Here is a 19,024-nt window from a genome sequence, read left to right as displayed (position 1 = left end):
CTAGGGTGTTAAATAAAAAAACTACAAGATCTCTCCCAGTGACTGCCTATACTTGCAACTTGATAACTATTTCTTAGCTTGTTCTTTCCCTTATTATTTACTTGCTATAGGCATTCTCACAGATGCAAAATGCTATATATCTGTTCTGCCTCAAAAATCCTTTCTGAAGTGTGCAACTGAGGTGCAAAAGGGAAGACTTTCATTATCTTGCAGTGAAATAATTAACAGCATTTTTATTCTGTTAAAGCCTAATTTGAAAAGAGAGCAAACTAGAAAATAACACTGATTTTGTCAAGCCAGAGCTGACCTTCACTCTAGCCCTCTGTTCCTAGCAGAAGCAAATACCAGAAATTTCAAAGGACGCTTTTTCACAATCCTATTTCCAAAAACAGAAGTAAGCTTGAGCCAGAAAGGAGTACAGCTAAAAACCTTATAATTTATAATATTACTCACATTAGTTAAATAATAATTGTCTATATTTTGTATCATTTGTTGTGATAGAATCAATCTGCAGAGGGGAACACCTTACAGTAACATGCAAGCCAGGAATTCAGTGATTATCATAGATTTGTTTTTCTAGATACTGCAAGAGAAGCTGGCAAAATAATCTGTACACTTAGATGCATCAAGCACTACAGTTGTGGGGTTTTTGTCCAAAGCTATGAAAAGAAAAAAAAAAAAAAATAGACCATACAAATGTACAAACTTCTAACATAAAACCTACTCCAGAGAAATGTTTTACGGTAAAGGAGCATCAGAACAAAAATTATGACAACTGCCTTTGCTAGAACGTGGAAGCACGGAGAGTTGCTTCCTGTAGGTTTGAATGACTTAAATAAATATGAAAGTACTGGTTATCTGAAGGCAAGACAAGGATATGTGTATAGGTATGTGTCGAGATAAATCTGTGTCAAGTGAGAAGCGCAAAAGAATTGTTCAACATTGCAGAATAACTCAATAAAGTCTCTGGCACTGTAGTAGCTTCTGGAAATTCCAATAGTATTATTTGTGTCCTGCATTTGGCTGAAGGAGGAAGAAATATTTTGAAGTCAATTTAATGCATGTGCCAGGTGCTTGGATTAGCAGCTCTGAAGGATGAAGTCCAAAGCACAGAGCAGCATTGCTGTCCCATATATTCTGTCTCATTCTTAAGGTTATGCTTTCTTTAGAGACAAGAGTGTAATTTAATCTCCATGTTCATTCAGCTCCTGGCTCCAAGCCCACAAAATCAGAGAGAGAATATTTCACCAATTGCAGGGGGCTGCAGTGTCATCCTTCTGTCACTTGACCTGGTCCTGTGAGCCATTTCTCTGGTGAATAATTCTGAGGGAGATGTTCTAGGACTGAACAATTTTACTTCTTTTTCAAGACCAGGAAAGCAAAGAAGTGCTGTGTCTAGACATGGATATGTATCCACTAGAAAGACCCCCAAGACATTTCTCACTTGTTACAATACTGAAAACCTACCTTTGTCTTGCGTTCTCTCAAGCCTTGTCTGAAATGTTTCCTTTTTTCTTTCTCAGATAATGCTTCCCTTTCAACATGTTTGCTTTCTTAATGCAGGAGACAGTTCTGTATCTTTGAAAAAATTTGGGTTGTCTAGTGCCCTTTGTCAGGTCAGAGCACTATGTGCAGGACTGTCTCCAAAAAAAGCTAAGTGTTGTTAAAAAAATCAAACCTTAATGTCTCTAATCAGACACAGAGGAATAACATTGTTCTGGCTTTGTTTTAAATTTTGCCAATATTTCATCAGGATTATTTAAATAATTTATTTTTCTAATTTAAATGAAGTGAAAAATGCAGCACATGAGCAAGACTAGAAATATCTCTGTTAAGTATTAAATAAGGGGGAGAAGAAATTCAGCTTATTGAAGAATGCAGTGATTTACAAAAAAAAAAAAAAAAACCTAAAATGCAGAGGTTTTTTTTTTCTTGGTCCTGAGCACCATCAACTTCTTTACTGATTGGAATAATTAATGGTTGTAATATTTTCCTAAGGACAACGGGAGGAAACCACATTGTGGCTGTGACACAAATAATTGCTTTCCTACATTTACTTACTTTCTGCAGTAATAAATACACATAAGGCTCAGCTTAAGAATTTCACAATATACTTAAATTTCTGATCAAGCTGATTTGAATTAAGTCCACCATGCTAACCTTTTTCAATAGAACTTTACAATATACTATAAAACTGTTGTTTAAACAATCCTCCCCATAATTACCACCAATAAATGATACCTTTTATTGCCATTAGAACACTCTTAGTAACTGGTTTCCAGAGATTGCTGCAGTAACTTGTACATAACTTTATGCTATGTTGTAAGTAGTTCTATGGTTTTCTTTTTAGAATTCTGAAACTGGAAAGGTTTAAGAAAACATGCAAAATGCTGAGGATACACGTAAGTGAAATATTTAATGTCCATCATTCATAAAAGTTACATTGTTTACATAGGGTTCATTAGTATATAATAAAAATGTCATCTTAATGAAAGATTTTCTGGCAAGTCTTTTATATGTTAATTTGTTTAACATATGCTTTGGCTATACAGCTAAATAGGAATATATTTTAAAAAATCTTTCTGCAAATAGTTGCTTAACAGTTACAAAACCTCATTACTAAGAATTGGTTATTGTTACACTTGCTTGTTGGCTTGTAAAAATCATCTGTGTTTTGGACAGGGAGTCTTAGGACCAACTTTATGTAGCAAACGTGCTCATTGCATAGTGACCATGTAAACAGCTCAAGGACCCACAAATTATATCCTTATATTCTAAAGTCACTGTGTAAAGTACACACTGTACTGCTCGTGTTTTCTTATCTTGATGAAGAGTTTGGGGATTGTTTTATTGTTGATGATGATGGGAATTTCTTTTTAAAACAAGTCAGTTTTATACAAGTTAAAAAATTAACACCAAAGGAAATAATTTTACACTGTGCAATAGTATTGCTACCTCATTCTTTTTGATTTTAGATATTTATATATATATATATATAGCATATTGGAACTGCACTGTACTGCTTCCTTTCAAAAGAAAAGTTTAAATTAGTTGAAACAATTAGCTATGTGTTTACATAAAGTTAACTATGTTTGCATCAAATAAAATGTTTATTAATGAAAGGTATTATACAAGAAACATCAAAGAGAAATTCATCATACAGAAATGTACACTATATGTGACAGATGGAAAAGTGCATGCAGAGTTGTCTCATTTTAAAAAAATTAATTCTGAAACAATAGTACTAAAGTTACGGGTTTTGATTCCTATGATCTCAGATGAGTGGAAAGTTCTCCTTGAATTTACAAAAATCCATTTAACAGATATGACTAGTACACATTAGCAAGCAAGTGGAATGAATGCACTCAGATTTATTTTACAAGTACTTGTGCTTGACAAATGTGATTTTTTTTTTTAAAAAAGAAAAGGTTTCTTCAAATATGGGCTGGGTAGATTGCTGCCAGGTTGCTCTGGTTTTATACATAGGTTCTCTAAATTTGTTTTTGATACCACACAATTTGTTGAAGCCTTCAGTTCTGTTAATTAGACACCATAAAATAACGTATGTTTTGTTAACATTCAGGAAATGACATCAAGTCTTTTGTTTTTATTTTTTGGCTCAATAGATTTTTAAATGTATGATTATCATAACCTAATATTGTCTTTGTCTTCACTGCAGTGGATTTCCGATCAAACTTTTCCCCTTCTTTTAATACTTTAGGGAATTTTCAAACGTCGGGATGTTTGGCTGTAATGCCCCATGATTTGTTCTCCCTGAAAGAAATCATAGTGACAATTTATTAAACTACAGAGCAACCTGGCTTTTCGGGGTCTGCAATTCTATTTTGTGCTCAATATACCTAGCATTAAATCTTGATTCATTTCATCATACTATTTAGGTTATATTTGTCATGCAATTACTTTAGCTCCTAGTTTTCTGGCTCTTTTAGAGGGCTAAGACAGGGTTTCAGTATCAAATCAGTGGGGCATTACTTTGCATGTTCAAAAAAGAAGCTTAAAAGGCTAAAATCTAAATTGCACCAGCAGTAGCATATACATTGAATATGAAGAAATTGAAAACCTAAGAAGGAACTGTACTTTAAAATATTTAAAAGGCCGTGTTTCTGTGTTTAATACCAATTGTTCATAGGTACCGTAAAAGCAAAGAGACACACAGGTACATGTAGACCTTAAATTTAAAAAAAATAAACAAAACAAAAAAACCCCAACCAAAGAAAACCCCCCAAAAAACTGATGGGAAATAAAACTCCTTAGATTCAAAATGGTTTATTCACACAAATTTAATAGGATATATCACAATTGTTTGGTCCATAAATATTTAGGGGAAATAGTTTCTATACAATGCATTTATCAATAAACAAAGAAACATGGACAATTTTGCTAGACCACTTACTGTACTATAAACACGAAGCTCAATATATAAGATTATTGGATTTATCAACTATATCTGAAAGAGTGCACAACTGCTTTCTATGACATGTTTGTCCCCTCTAACAGGATACACCATAAAAAGAGTTTCAGAAATAAGAGGTAAAACAGTACAAAACTAGTGAGGTGTCAAAAGGGCTTAAAACAGTTAATTTAACAAACAACACATATATCCTGATTTTTCACAAACTTACTCCCAAGGTATATCATAAGGCACATAGTAGAACTGAGTTTTAATTAGTCTACTTAATAAAGTAGATCTCTAGTACCATATATTGTTCTGTCAAAGAACAAAATTTATAAGTATCAATATTTTTACCTGTAAAAGTGTATTAATAAAGATCTCAGCCTTACCAAGGTCTTTTGGTCTGGTTAGTGGTAAATGCCCATAAGGTAATAGAAATAGGAAAAGTCAAGATTCAATATCCGTAGAAGATGATAACCATACTTGCTAAATATATAATGGCAAACACACCTTTCTTCTATTACAGTGTTAACATCTCTTCCATCATCTTTTTTAAAAATAAGCTACTTTTCTGTGCTAATTTTCTAAAAACCCTGAGCAAAAATTACAATAATGCACTTTAATGTGGGCAGTGAACTGTCAATATGTAACCACACATTTATACAGCCAAAAAGGACACCTTTAAAATATATTAAATAGCCACTTTGACCACCAAAAAGAGATTTGATGGTGTCTAAAAAGTGGGGTATATGTGCAAAGTTATTCTTAACAATCCACTAAAAGCAAGACATAGATCTTGACTGGTTTTTGTTCTTTTTTGTTTCTGAGACTCTCCACAATCTAATTGGTGTTCAACTACAATAAAAGGATACAAATGAACATTCACCACTGCCCAGACCATTCAGACTTTTAGCTTAAATAAAACTAAAAAAAGAAAGATCACTATTGTAAACTAAGAAATGTATTCAGATCAGCATCCACAAGGCTTCTGAGTTTATCGGCTTTGAAGTTATTCACTGCCAATTCCTGGTTTTGTGTGATTTTTGCTAACATTTTTTTCTTTTATACAAAGTTTAAAAAGTTAAAGTATATGTTAGAGATATTAATGAACTAAAGATTTTAAGTTCCTGTGTTAAACAAAGTGTCTGATACAATCTCAGGAAACATCTAAAGAAAATTCAAAATAGTAATGAATAAATTGTACTGAAATATTTTTTCCTTAAACATCTTAATAAATTATATTTTGCTTATTTCCATTTCCCTGAAAAAAAAAAAAAAAGTAGGATTTGTCAAAAGTTCATTTGAATAGTACATATGCATTGAATAGTACCCCTTTTTGAAAATTATTTTTGTGCTCCCTAAAGTAACTGGGCAACCTCTTGTTTGCTTTGGAGGGACGGCATCGAAGCCGTGTAGCCAACTGCAATTTTTATCTTTTTTAATTCCAAAAATGCAGAGCTGCTTGACAGACAAAAATTAAAACCCCTCCCTAGGCAACGTTTTGGATCAGTAGGACTCTCCACTAGCATTGTTACTCTGCTATTGTTACTTTAATGACATTCTTATAGGAGTGAGCTCGCTCTGGAGAGTTTTTTCCAGATCTTGCCTCCTTAATGTGGGTCACAAATTTGGAGACCAGCGGCCTGGTCCTGCCATTCTCACCCACATGTGCTCTCATCACTGAGTCTCTCTCCAAGTCCTCCATCAGGCATGGCTTTCAGGTGGCCAAGGATGTCCCAGCTGGGTGCAGAACTGGCAGAGGAGCATTTAGCTATCCCAGTGAGACTCCCCAGTGCTCAGGGAGAAGCAGGCTTGCGACTACTGCATTAGGAAAGAGCACTGATTCTTCCAGTCTGACTGTTTTCATGATTACTCTAATTAATTTTGTATTTATTTTTCAGCATTTAAAAATAAATAGTACAAAACTTTTGGATGCATTATGAAAATAAAATTGAATTTGGGGTTCTTAAATGCTGTAAGTGAACATACAATCCTGAAGCAGCATTCTTTTGGCTATAATTAAAATGGTTTTTATCTGGTTATCAGGGAGGAATAGAATCTTCTTTTTGTGGGGGGAACAATCAATTTTTTTCAAGGTTCTGGAAATAAGTAACATACAATTTTAAGAGGCACTTATTAGAATGATTCATCACCTTGTCTTCAGTCATTTGATAAATGTAAAGAATTTGAGTACAATTTACCAACAATAAATGTTCGTATATTATAGCAACATATTACTTCAAACTCATTTGCCAGGTGGCTGCAGATGCTACACATCAAGCTGTTTATTTTCCCAAATATTTTGTGGGTTTGTTTGTTTTTAAAAAGGCTTGAAAATAATAATAATTATAATAATAATTATAATAATAATAATAATAATGAAGAGTAAGAATTTAAAAAAAAAAAAAGGAACTGTTAGAAAAGGTTCGTTAAGGTAGTTTGTGAGGGGCTCCCGGATTCGTGGCTGTCCAAGTTAGAGGTCACTGATGTCACTACAGTGATAGTGGGATTGGTCAGGTCTGTTAAAGTGGTCGCAGTGCCGGGTGGAGTGAGTGCGCCGCTGTCTGCTGAGGGCGGTGCCGGGAGCGAGGTGCCGTCAGCTTTATCGACACCCCCATTCTCCTGCCGCAAAAGGTTCCTTCTGAATTTGGCTCTTGCGTTTTGAAACCAAACCTGCAAACCAATCCCAATGGATTTCTTTACCGATGCTTGTTTTGCTTTGCTTTGCTTATTTTTGTCTTTGTTTTTGCTTTTTAAATTCATTTTTGATGTTTGATTTTGTGTGGCACATCACCTAAGTCATTCTATAGCTTTTCTTGCTACTGGTGGTACTGACTATCTGTGTACAGGCCCAGTGCTACAGGTGCTTACAACCCTCAGAGAGCAGCCTCGAGAAAAATCTGCTTGCTCACTTACCCAAAGAGAGCAACTCTCTTGATGGCCACATAGTGTTTCTTGAGTTGGGTAGCTTTGAGGTCAGGCCACACAAAGATTGAAGCAAAGAGTGAGTGGGCAGATTTTTGCCAAGGCTGAAAGCCTGCCTCGATTATTTGAAAAGGCTGAAGAGGAAGGAGGGGTAATTACACCGTCCCTGTCTTACAGATTGTTGATATGGGTCATCTAGTCTTTCTGTTCTGTAAGGTTCACTGGCAGTTTGAGGTGACATGTAACACGGACAGGAATTGCCGCTAATAGATTCTCCTTCTACCTCACTCACTGCCCTTCTTTGGCACTCTGCATGTAATACACACCTCGTTTAAACTTCACTGAGCTATCACAAACCATATAGGGATTTTTAACATCATTTGCTAGGCTGTCCTTCACAGGGACTTTTGACTATGCAGGCCCTTAAGGAAAACAGTCGTCTAACAAGCATTGGGAGGGGGAGCCAGCTGGTCCTGGAGGATCATATTGGTCAAAGCTTACTTCAAACACATCTGCTTACTGAGGGGCCACATTAACTCCTTCAGGGGAGCCCAAAGGCTTCACCCATAAAATCAGTAGATTTGCCACCTCTATCCTTAGTGCAGTCACTACAGAGAGACAACCGCCCCCAGGAGATCTACTGGGTGGGTGAACTCTGCAGACATTCTCTTCATGGTGAGGATGCAGCTGATCACAAACCACAGTTTGGTGTTTGGCTGCCTCGGGGCAATAAGGCACACACATTTGGCACTTCTGCCACGTAACACCATACCCCTCTGCGCACCCACTAGGGACACACCCAGCAAAAGTATTTCTATGTACATTGCTATAGTTACACATAAGGGAAAGGCTATTGACTAGCAGGGGAAAATTCTGTCAAGCCTGTCATGTGGCTTCTTACCTGCAGAACTCTCTTGGTCAGGCCTGTTTTCTGGGCAAGCTGCTTGAGGTCCTTGGCATCTGGGTTGTGGTTGATAGCAAAGTAGGACTTCATGGTACGAAGCTGGTGGTGTTTGAAGGAGGTACGCATGCGCTTTGTTTTCTGGGATGGGGGATAAGGCTGCTGGTCTCTGTCCAGGTGATCTGCCTCATTCTCATTACAACCTGTCAAATAAACACAGTGGAACAAGGAGTTAGTGCCATGCATCATGTAGGATAAATAAATCAAGGCAAAATTCTTGAGTAACAGGCGGGAAGGCAGGGAGGGAGGGAGGGAGGGAGGGAGGGAGGGAGGGAGGGAGGGAGGGAGGGAGGGAGGGAGGGAGGGAGGGAGGGAGGGAGGGAGGGAGGGAGGAAGGAAGGAAGGAAGGAAGGAAGGAAGGAAGGAAGGAAGGAAGGAAGGAAGGAAGGAAGGAAGGAAGGAAGGAAGGAAGGAAGGAAGGAAGGAAGGAAGGAAGGAAGGAAGGAAGGAAGGAAGGAAGGAAGGAAGGAAGGAAGGAAGGAAGGAAGGAAGGAAGGAAGGAAGGAAGGAAGGAAGGAAGGAAGGAAGGAAGGAAGGAAGGAAGGAAGGAAGGAAGGAAGGAAGGAAGGAAGGAAGGAAGGAAGGAAGGAAGGAAGGAAGGAAGGAAGGAAGGAAGGAAGGAAGGAAGGAAGGAAGGAAGGAAGGAAGGAAGGAAGGAAGGAAGGAAGGAAGGAAGGAAGGAAGGAAGGAAGGAAGGAAGGAAGGAAGGAAGGAAGGAAGGAAGGAAGGAAGGAAGGAAGGAAGGAAGGAAGGAAGGAAGGAAGGAAGGAAGGAAGTACAAGGATAAGTACAGATGTGATAATTGATGAGACAAAAAAAGATCCAGAATATTGTCATTTCCTATCCTTATGCTATGTCCCCAAGGCCTGTACCTACTGAGGGAAGACTTTGAAAGTTCTGTCTCCTTTGGCATTTATTTCAAACAAGTCTTTTCCCTGTGGTAATTGTTTTGCTTTGGGCGATCAAAGAGTCATTTGAAATCTCATTCAGATTTTGAAATTTTACTCATTGAAACATTCTTAGCTTGAGAGAAGAGTTAAGGTCAAACCAGCATTTTGAATGTTCCTGAGCCTTTCCCCCAAATCACAAGCACCTATAAAAAGAGATGTACTGCAGAGAAGTTTGTTATGACAGTTCATCATAAAAGCTGCATTTTTTGCTGATAAAATGAATGCTTTTGGACTCTGCCTAGGAGTCTATATGAACTGCTTGAAGCCCTTCATCTGTAAAACATATCCAGGAAGCAGTTGCATCAAGACTTGATCCAGACCCCCAATCCCAATCAGCAGTAGGCCTTAGTTAGTACTGGTTTAGGACATTTCTACAAGCAAGCAGCTATGAGCTCAAAACTTGAAGAGTTTCTCTTCTTTCTCTGATTCAGTATTTTCGAAGTGTCTATGAAAGATAAGTTTGTTTCAGATTACACATTTTTGGGTGTGAATTGTACACAAGGGTTGCAGCTCTTAGGGGATGGTAGCATTATTACTTCATATTGGAGAAAGAAATTATTGCATTAGCAAAAAGAAAAGTAAGTATATCTGTGCTTTTCTTGTCAGCTTAAACAAAAGGGTTAGTAATTTCTAGGATCTCATTTTATAAAGATAGTTTGGTCACACAGGAGAAAATTAATGGTGTCATCATAGCAGGGAATATTAATTAAAGAAGAGCTAATTAAAAATGCTTCAGAATGTCTGTAAATTAGACAGTTTCATTAGTTGCTCATTTTGATTTTTGAACTGCTTTCCAATAGTTACTGGATTATTTACAAGGCCTAGCTGATCCCCATTCCTAATTGAGAGAAAGAGAGAGAGAAGAGAAAGAGGGAAGGCACACAATACAGAGAGACTGATGTCAGCAGTGCTGAAAACAGAGGCAAAGCAACTTGAAACCACAAGAAAATAAAAAGCTTCTTGAAGGTGTTTTCTCTTTTGAATTATAAGACAAGTCAACATGAACAGATGCTGGTAAGACAACACTTTGACAGAAAATCAGGTGAATATTTAATTATAGCTAGCTTTGCTCCTAGTCTTGGTAAGAAGTATATCTGTACTTTCAAACAAAGTAAGCTGACACTTCTGAAAAGACCAGGAGTTGAAAGTTGCCTTGAAAACAATTTCAGACCAGATTTGGATTGTATTTACTACTTGTTTTCACAAGCAATCACACTGCCTTCAGTCAAACTGTGTGGGCTGTAACTTATGAGCTGACATAAATCAGAGTACCAGAATTCAGTCCTCAGGTTTTACTTCAGAGTTGCAAACTGCTTGTTTATGTTGTTTTTCTTGGGCCACTCAACACAAACTTCCTCAGGCTCCTCTGTCCTGCTTATTGCCTTTGTTTCTGTACTCTGCTCTTTTTTTTTTTTTTTCTTTTTCTTTTTCTTTTTGCCAGTGGTCTACTTTATTTTGGTTTTTATTTTCAAGAGAAAATGAGAAGAGGGCTCCAAGTATCTTCAGACAATCCTGGTTTATACCATGATTACAGCTCACTCTCTTTTATACAGTGTTGTGTTTTGGCCACATCCTAGAGCAGAGTCTTAAACTATCTCCTGGAGAACTAAGGGAAAGCACAAAGTTAGGCAAGACACCGCTCATTTCTTTGCAGCAGGATTGGAGGGTTGTTTAATTTCTGCTTTCAAAAGAGCTAGAACAGTTTGATTCTTATTGCCAAGAATTCTTCAAGTGAACTCTTCATAGTTTTTCACACACACACACATAATGAAATGAAGTAAATAGCTCTTTGAGGAACAGATGTGTAAAATATTTTCCTAAGGAAATCTTCTTTACCATCTTATTTCCATATCCTCTAAGCTCTAAGTCAACACAGTTTCCCTTAAACTATATATTAATTATATTATATAAGATGTTATATAGAGAAAGCCTTGAATGTTTTAAGTACTTTTGAATAGTTTCTTCCATTTTTCACATTAATTCCAGACAGCTTGCAAGTATGAGTGATTTCTACCTCATAACATTTTGAGTTATTTATTGTTGTGTTTCCACTTTACAACCGAGGAGCTGTGAAAAAGAAATTAAACTAGCAAACAAAATACAGAATAGAAAAGCTGTTGTAGATTCTGCAGCAGAGTCTGATTTTCCATTCTGGACCAGGGCTCAGCTCCCCTGTAACATAATGTGCACACACATCTAAGCCAGGGCCTGCTGGATGGCTGTGAATACACACATGCTCATGCTCAGCTGGGTGAAGCTGTTGGCTCCATCGGAGTTTAGCTTTTAAAGCTCGGGGTGGTTTTCCATAATGGCTTGGCACACGGTACGGACACCGCGGCTGGGACTGTTTGGGAAGGAGCTGGGCTCACTGGGGAGGTCACGGCCGCGGTGCCCCCGCCCCGGAGTGCCCGGCTGAGGAGCTGCGGGCGCGGCGGTGTCCGGCTCGCTGCGCTCTGGGCGCGGTGCGGGGCAGGGCTGTGCCCGTGGCTGTCCCATCCCCGCGGGGACAGGGCGGCACACCGCCACACGGCCCGGACACCGCCGGGGGCTGCGGGGCCCGCTGCTCCCTCGGAAGGCGGCAGCCGCGCATCCGACATTGAGTTTCTGCGGACTGCTCGCCCTTTGTAAATGATTACGTGCAAGAGCAGTTACTGAGTCACAGGGCAGAGAACGAAAAATGTGTGTAGGGAAGAGGCTGCCAATTAGTTCGAGACTTTTTTTTTCTATAAAGAAGCGGTTTCATCTACTGCAACTCATTTCGTAGCTGTTCCAGATTCGCTTTCCTCCCCCTGGATTTGGGGCGCAGGGGGTCAATGGGCTGGAGCCGTTTGCACCGGATGCACGGTTTGGCTGCAAACTTTCTCGAGACCATGTGTCAACCCTGGACATAGCTAGATAATGCTTATAAAAAAGAATAAAATCACGGCCCTAACACAAGGGATTTCTCAGCCATCTAGCCTGAGTCCAAAACATCAGAGCGTTTGTTGATTTGTTTTGGTTTGTTCTTTTTTCTCTCCGTTGCCCGGAGGATTCTGTGAGTTCTCAATGCAATGAGCTGTGTTTTCATAATGGGTGGTGCTTTTTAATCTGATTTGGAGTCAGTGGTACATCTTATATGGCCCGTTGTTGTAAAGAAGGAGAGTTTTAAGACCAGCACACAAAGATTATGTCAGCATTCGCAAATAATGTCTCTCTCGAGTCCTGATCTGAAGTTTAAGGGGAGCTTTACCATATCCACAACTCTTCATTTTACCATAACTTCTGGTTCTAATTTTAACGCTAAATTGTCCCTAGGATTATTTCCCTTTAGGAATCTGGGGAATCGAGTGATGCTGCGTGAACCAGGGATAGAGACCAGAGCAGGGAGAGGGCACACGGGAAATCCACCATTGGAAGCTGGAGCTGAATGAATCCTGGCTGCGCTACAGGTTCCCTTTTCTTTAGCAGCTTTCAGAATTGATTGGAAGCCGCTCCGTAGCCAGGGATTCCAATGTCATCTTCAATTAACAAGGAACAATTAGCGCAGTGATTACCCTGGCTCCAAGGTCTACGCATCAGAGGAGATGAAATCGCCTTGCACAGCTCCCTGGTTCCCAGCTAAAGGCCGTTTCACGAGCGGCCCCAGAGGAGGTGCCGGGGGAGGGGTGGGGAGGGCGGCGGGGCGGTGGAAGATTCCTTATGGATCTCAGCGGCAGCGGGTTGAACCCGGCGCAGGAGAGAGAGCTCCGGGCCGAGAGCTGTGCGCTGTTACCGACACGCGATTGTCGGAAGGGGAGGCCCTGACCCCTCTCCCGGCTCCCCGGTGGGGCCCGCGGTCCGCAGCCCTGGGCGCGGAGCCCCCGGCTCCCTGCCCCAGCCGGCTCCATGGGGAAGCACACCTTGCATCACTCCTGCTTCCCACGGCTTTCTTTCCTCCGTTACCGTCCATGGGAAGCTTAAGGTTCCCTAAACGATTTTGGAGTCAGAAGCTTGCCAATTCGTATTTACCGTTCCTGCTTTCGTCCTTCATCTAATGAAACTCTGCCTCAACTGCTTGGTTATAGCTGACAATCCTGTACCTCTGGCCACTACCACTGTTTATACACGGTTTGGGTATTCAAGGAGTTATAGAGGATATTTAATACAGGGCAACACTTGTTCCTTTCCTACTGTTGAGAGAACAGAAATCATTCTCCTTAATTACATTTGTTAGGGTTTAGTTACAGGAAACAACATTTATTCGTTGACCTCTTGTACAGTTTGATCATTTATGTGTCAGTAAAACAGAATTATTCAGCCTGAAGAATTAATGACTATAAATTCAATATATAAATTGAGTTACATGCATACTACATTGGTATTGTAGGAACCATATACTATAACTTTTACTCTATTGCTTTTATTCATTTGGTTACTCTTAATTTGAGGTTTAAGTGGTGAATTTTTTTTAGCTAATCAAATATAAATAATGATAACTACATCTCTGAGATTCCAGTAGAGAAAGCTATGTGGTTTGGGGGTTGGAGTTTTTGGTTTTGTGGGGTTTGGGGTTTTTGGGGGTTTTTTTTTTGGTTTTTTTTTTTTTGTTTTGTTTTTGTTTTTGTTTTTTTTTTTTTTTTTTTGTTTTTTTTTTTGTTTTTTGGTTTGTTTTTTTTTTCTTTACCCTGGGAAGTGGCTAAGTTTGGGTGTTTGACATTAATAGGCAAAGACAGCCTTTGAGGAGGGCTGCTGTTAGCTTTCCTGCAAATGCTCCAACCCTCAGAGGGCTGTTTGTTTGATTTTCCAATGGTTAAGCAAGATTTGGCCTGGCTGAGTTATTCACGCACTGCCTGGCTGAGGGGAAGCCCGAGAACGCTCTGTTCGCGGTAGCGGGAGGCAGACTCGGCGTGTGTTTCCCACCTGAGTTGTAGCTGACGATGTCCACTCCCAAGGCAGGGCTCTTTCGTTTCCTGGGCCTCCCCTTCTGGACCGTGCCAGTGCCGTTGAAGTAAGGCAGGGCCAGCCCTCCGCTCTTGGCAGCCAGCTCGGTGTAGCTCAGCTGAGGGGGGTATTCTCCTTGCAAAAGGGACTCGAAGTGGGCCCTGCAGTAAACCAGGTTGTCCTTCATGCCAAAGTGATCGCCCGTGGTCAGAGTCTTGTTGCAGGTGGTGCAGGTGAAGCAGCTCAGGTGATAAACCGATTCCCTGGCTCTCATGACCATTTCAGAGGCTGAGATCCCAAGGTGGCAGCGGGCACATCTCTGCACGGAGAACCTTCTGAAGGAAACAGAAAAGTGGGCATCAACTAGAACGGCGAAGGCAGAGCTTGCCCCGGTGCCTCCCGCTTTCCCTCCCGGCCGCGTGAGGGAGCCTGTCCCCGACAGGGTCGCGCCCCCCGGCCCCAGGACGGCCCGTGACACCGGCTGCGGCCCCTGGCCCGCCTGGTGTCGGGACAGCCTCAGGGAACCGGCCCTGATGTCCCAGGGGAGCGGCTCGCCCTCCCCGCCGAGCTGACTCGCTCTCCCGGGACTTTGGCGAAGGCCCCGCCGCTGCCCGTGCGCTCGGGGCCGGGCGGGCCGAGCAGGGGGAATCGGGCCCCGCTCTCCTGGAGCTCCTGGCAAGACGAGGGGAGCCGCGGGGCGCTGGCCAGCGGGACAGCTGCATCACACGGACCAGCGGGGCCCGCTCCCCGGGCCCGGCCGCGGGGCTGGGCGGGGCGGCGGGCTCCGGGCCTCGGGAAAACCGGCCGGCTGCGCCCACAGGGGAATTTCGGTCGGGTCTGTACGGAGGGAAACCGCCGAGCAGCGGGAGAGCCTTCGCCTGTTTGTGCACCGCCACACATGCTCAGTCAGCGCGTCCCCTGACGGCCCGTTCAGTTCGGAAACGTGCGAGGCTTTTCTGAGGGGACTAAGGAATCGCTGACTGCGAAAAGCTACCTTTGAAAGCCCGTGTGGAGAAAAGAGCGTTTCTGTTCACAGTGCCTTTTGAGGGGATGTGTTTTGAACCCATGAGGACTGATTGCTGTACCTGTAGTAATCCTCCTTGCAGTAAATACTGCCGTCCTTGGCAAAGCAGGTGAGTTCTGACTCCAAAGCCAGTTTACATTCACAGCACTTAAGACACCTGAGGTGCCATTGTTTGTCAACAGCCAGCAGGTAATATCTGTCTGAGATCTTCCCTCCACAACCAGCACACAAAGCAGGCTTCTCGGGGCTCATGGGGGGCATGTTCTGCAAAACAACCACACCACAAGGGATGAGACAGGGAAAGACAGGCAGGCAGGCCGGGCTGGGGACGGGTCCTGCGCAGGGCCCGGGGCTCGTACAAAGGCACGGCTCTCTGGGACCAAACTCCTGGCTCCCGGCGGGAAGTTTGAGGGAGAACGGGGAACCGGGACCATCTCCGCCAGCAAAGTGTTTACCGTGATTCACAGTAAACCTCTCCTTACGATCATTACGTGTCATTTCAATACGTGAAAGCAGCGGATTAGGCCGCAGTAGGAAAAGCAGAGCCCATTCTTTTCTGAGGTTCTGAACTTAAAGTCTGAGGCTTCCCCGGTTTTTTAGCGTTGTTATCTTAACGAACTTCACAGGAACAGCGTTTTAAAGTAGAAAAATACCGGTTTGCTGTTCCTAAAGTTTATAGCAGAGGGTTCAGGCTTGCACTCATTCTGTGGCAAATTTTCACCCGTATTTAAACGAGCTGCAACCGCGTCTCTAAAGAAAGATAGGCCTTTTAAAACAGGAGTAAGAGAAAGGAGACAGGTGGATAATGTAAAGAGCAGCGAGTATGAACGCTCACCAGCCCCGCCAGGGACGTGGGCAGAGCGGTGGCACGGGCTGGTTTCAGCTCAAACCAGTATCTTTTTCTCAGTAAACTTCTGCGAGTTCCCATTGATCTGCTCCCCACGAGGAGTGCCGCTCGGGACAAAGGGAGATGGAGGGACGGCGGAGACAAAAGCTCGGCCGTGAAACTTGGGGCAGCTTTTGCTGATAAAGTTACAGGGGAAAAAAAATCCCAAACATCTTGTTCTAAAGTCTCAACTGTTTTAAGGTGGCAACTCTGCATTCACTTTTCGATCTGAAGTTGTGTTCCTCGCTCCCTTTCCTTTTTAGCAATGGCAAGGTGAGTTAAATTTACATTGCAAATCCTCATGTAACAAAGCATGAGTTTATTTAAGAGAGGGGGTAAAGGACCCTAAGTCCCAAAATCTTAAAGCAGTTTTCCAGGCCGTTACTTTGTGTGCAAAGTCTTGTGCGCGATCGGCGGAAGCCCTACAAGTTGGAGAAAGGGAGATCTCGCTTTGCACAAAGCGCAGCGTGACACTCGATTTCTCCGCCATCCCTTACTACATATCCGAAAACTTTGGTCCTTTGACTAAGTAAAGAGGAGATGTTACTTTCCAAGCAAAGTAGTCGGCCGGCAAAACACTCAGAGAGAGCGGCGCCTCTGTATCAATCACACACTTCAGACCAAAGACAGTTACGAAAGTAAGTAGTCGCGGTTTGAGGTTTAATTTAGGAGGCGCCAGCAGCGCAGAATAAAAATAAGGCACACCTCGGGACCTGCGGCTGCAGCCCTGCTCGCAGGGGCAGAGCGGCCGCAGGCAGCCGCGGGGGCAAAAGGCTACTCCGCCGCAAGGGCTGAAACCCCGTCCCTGCCACGGTTCGGAAGAGATTCCCCGCTAATCCAGAGAGCACACGCAGCGACATGGGTTAGACAAATGTACAACCGAGCCCGGCCAGCACAGCACCCAGCGTACGGGTGGGTTTACAGGGAGCGTCGGAAGGGGTTCCACAAGCAAGGGGTGGCAGGGAAGGGACAGAGGGAAGCAGCGTCTTTCTCTTCCCCAAAGTCAGGGTCTGTCCCGATGCGGGTCCATGCTTGCAGGGATTCCCTCGCAAAGAGCGCCAGCTCCATTCTTACCGTATCTCGGCCGTTCATCTGTCCCCCTTTGGCCAGGCGGGACTCGGTCTTAGATCGCCTCTCCATCTCTTCCATGATTCCTTGGATGTGGCCTCCGGAGATCCCGTGGAAAAGCATGGCTGGGGGACGGAAAGGACAAGTATTTTCTTCTGCTCTGCACCCCACTATTTCCATATACAGACCCCAGAGTCTTTAGATCATCCAAAATGTTTACACCGAGGCGCACAGCGCAGGGAGGGAGGTTGCAAATAGGAGCTTCTCTTTGCGCAAGCACTGAGGGCTTCCTGAAGATGTGCAGAAAATAAACAAGGGGGAGAAAATGTAATAATAATTAGTTTAAAAAATAAAATAATAAAAGCTAGCTAAAGGATCTGTTACTGTTCTGGAGAGCTGGGGGTTTCTGACTGGAGAGACTTGGACCTGGGGCAGTAGAATCAGTCGGGAAAGGATATAGTTTTGAATACAAAGAAAGCAAAAAGAAGTGCTATTTTCAGCAGTCCCTGGTTGCTTTAAAGTTCCCAGTGCCTGTAGGTTGGATTTGGGACTGCTGCTTTCCGGAGCTCTGTCCAATTTGTTAAGAGACTAAAGCCAGCCCATTTTTGATAATTTAGTAGGAGGAGTTCTCTCCCTTGAGCTGCCACTGATTTTTATTCAGACAACAAAGACCTGTCATACTCCTCTCAACCCCTAGTGATGGGCAAGCAGTGACAAACATTACGGTCGGGGCTGTGGGTGGGGTGGGATTTATTACCTCCCCCAAACACGGAGTCCCGGGAGTTGGCGGCGACGGCGCCTGGCGAGGGGCAGGGTGGCCCGCTCTCCCCCCGGGGCCCCGCTCCCCGCGGGCCGCGCCGCGGGAACCTCCGTTCGGCTGCCGCTCGGGCTGGCCCCGCCGCGCCTGGCCCCGCCGCGGGAGCGGGAGAAGGGAGAGGAGCGCCGGTGCCGGGCAGCCGAGCCGGGCCGGAGCGGGGGAAGGGAGAGGAGCGCCGGTACCGGGCAGCCGAGCCGGGCCGGAGCGGCCGCAGCGCTCCCCGCGCCCCGGGCCCGCCGAGGGTGTTGAGGTTGGGGGGAGCCGCGGAGGCAGGGGCGGCCCGGGCAGTTCGGGTGCTTCCCGGGGCGCTGCCCGCCCTGCTGCTCCGCGGCGCGGTGCCCCCGCCCGTACCCGCAGCAGGATGCGGCCCCTCCGCGGGGTCGGTCCCGGCCGGGCGGGGATGCCCTAGCAGGACCCTCTCCCCTCGCCCGCTCCCCGGCCGCGGGCTGCGAGCGATCATTGTGTGCAGGGGACCTGGCGATGCATTCCTTCCAGGCTAATCTCTCTGCCTGCTCTCCCTCCCCGCCGTTCCCCGTTTTCCTACTTACTTTTCACACCACTCTTCCTTGCCTTTCCCTGAAACAGCTGCTGGCTGTTTCCTGACACCTCGATCCCTACTGAAGGATCTTCCTGGCGGCAGTCCTGCGCTCCCTGCTCCCTGGGGAACACTCCTCACCAAACCCTAGCGCGACTAGTGAAAGAAGTACCCCAGCCCCCACTTCCTTTCCAAAGCATCCCAGAGACATCCTCAGGGGCTCCTCGAGTCACCTCTTCCATGTAACCCAAGATTCAGGCAGCAAGTTTCCTCCCCTCTCTTTCCCCCTAAGTAGCTAAAATTAATGTTATTTGCAGATTGAATGTTGTTACATTCCTCCGAGTGCCAGAATACAGCTCATAAAACACAATTTCACACAAAGATGAAGTCAATCAAGTGAAATAAGCAGGGATTTTTTTTCTCTGTTGGCACACTAGACCCTGGACAGCAGGGCTGCTATTTACTGTAAGTAATGTAATTAGCCCTTTTGGATGGGAATCAATGTGTTGTATATATGTGTGTGTTTTAATAAGAGAGTAATAGCT

The 19,024-nt window shown here is 43.7% G+C and overlaps 1 protein-coding gene across 3 annotated transcripts; it reads right to left on the bottom strand.

Annotated features, from left to right (window-relative positions):
• Positions 1-3,339: 3,339 nt before the first annotated feature.
• LHX9 (LIM homeobox 9) lies at positions 3,340-17,652 on the bottom strand. 3 transcript variants are annotated; one of them, XM_058808725.1, is made up of 6 exons: positions 17,554-17,652; positions 17,134-17,252; positions 15,235-15,437; positions 14,129-14,484; positions 8,241-8,443; positions 6,830-7,087 (listed from the first exon to the last, which is right to left on the bottom strand). In XM_058808725.1, the coding sequence occupies exons 2-6, from the start codon at positions 17,248-17,250 to the stop codon at positions 6,830-6,832; spliced, it is 1,137 nt and encodes a 378-aa protein (XP_058664708.1). In that variant the 5' UTR covers positions 17,251-17,252; positions 17,554-17,652. The 3 variants fall into 3 exon arrangements, with proteins under 3 accessions (XP_058664709.1, XP_058664708.1, XP_058664707.1); XM_058808726.1 differs by lacking the exons at positions 6,830-7,087; positions 17,554-17,652 and adding an exon at positions 3,340-3,774 and having other exon boundaries at positions 17,134-17,307; XM_058808724.1 differs by lacking the exon at positions 17,554-17,652 and having other exon boundaries at positions 17,134-17,307.
• Between the last annotated feature and the right edge of the window lie 1,372 nt (positions 17,653-19,024).

The sequence above is a fragment of the Ammospiza caudacuta genome, chromosome 7, assembly GCF_027887145.1.
Source record: "Ammospiza caudacuta isolate bAmmCau1 chromosome 7, bAmmCau1.pri, whole genome shotgun sequence".
Taxonomy (NCBI): Eukaryota; Metazoa; Chordata; class Aves; order Passeriformes; family Passerellidae; genus Ammospiza; species Ammospiza caudacuta.
Note: the sequence above shows the minus strand (reverse complement) of the source record. Positions and strands in the feature narration are given on the sequence as shown.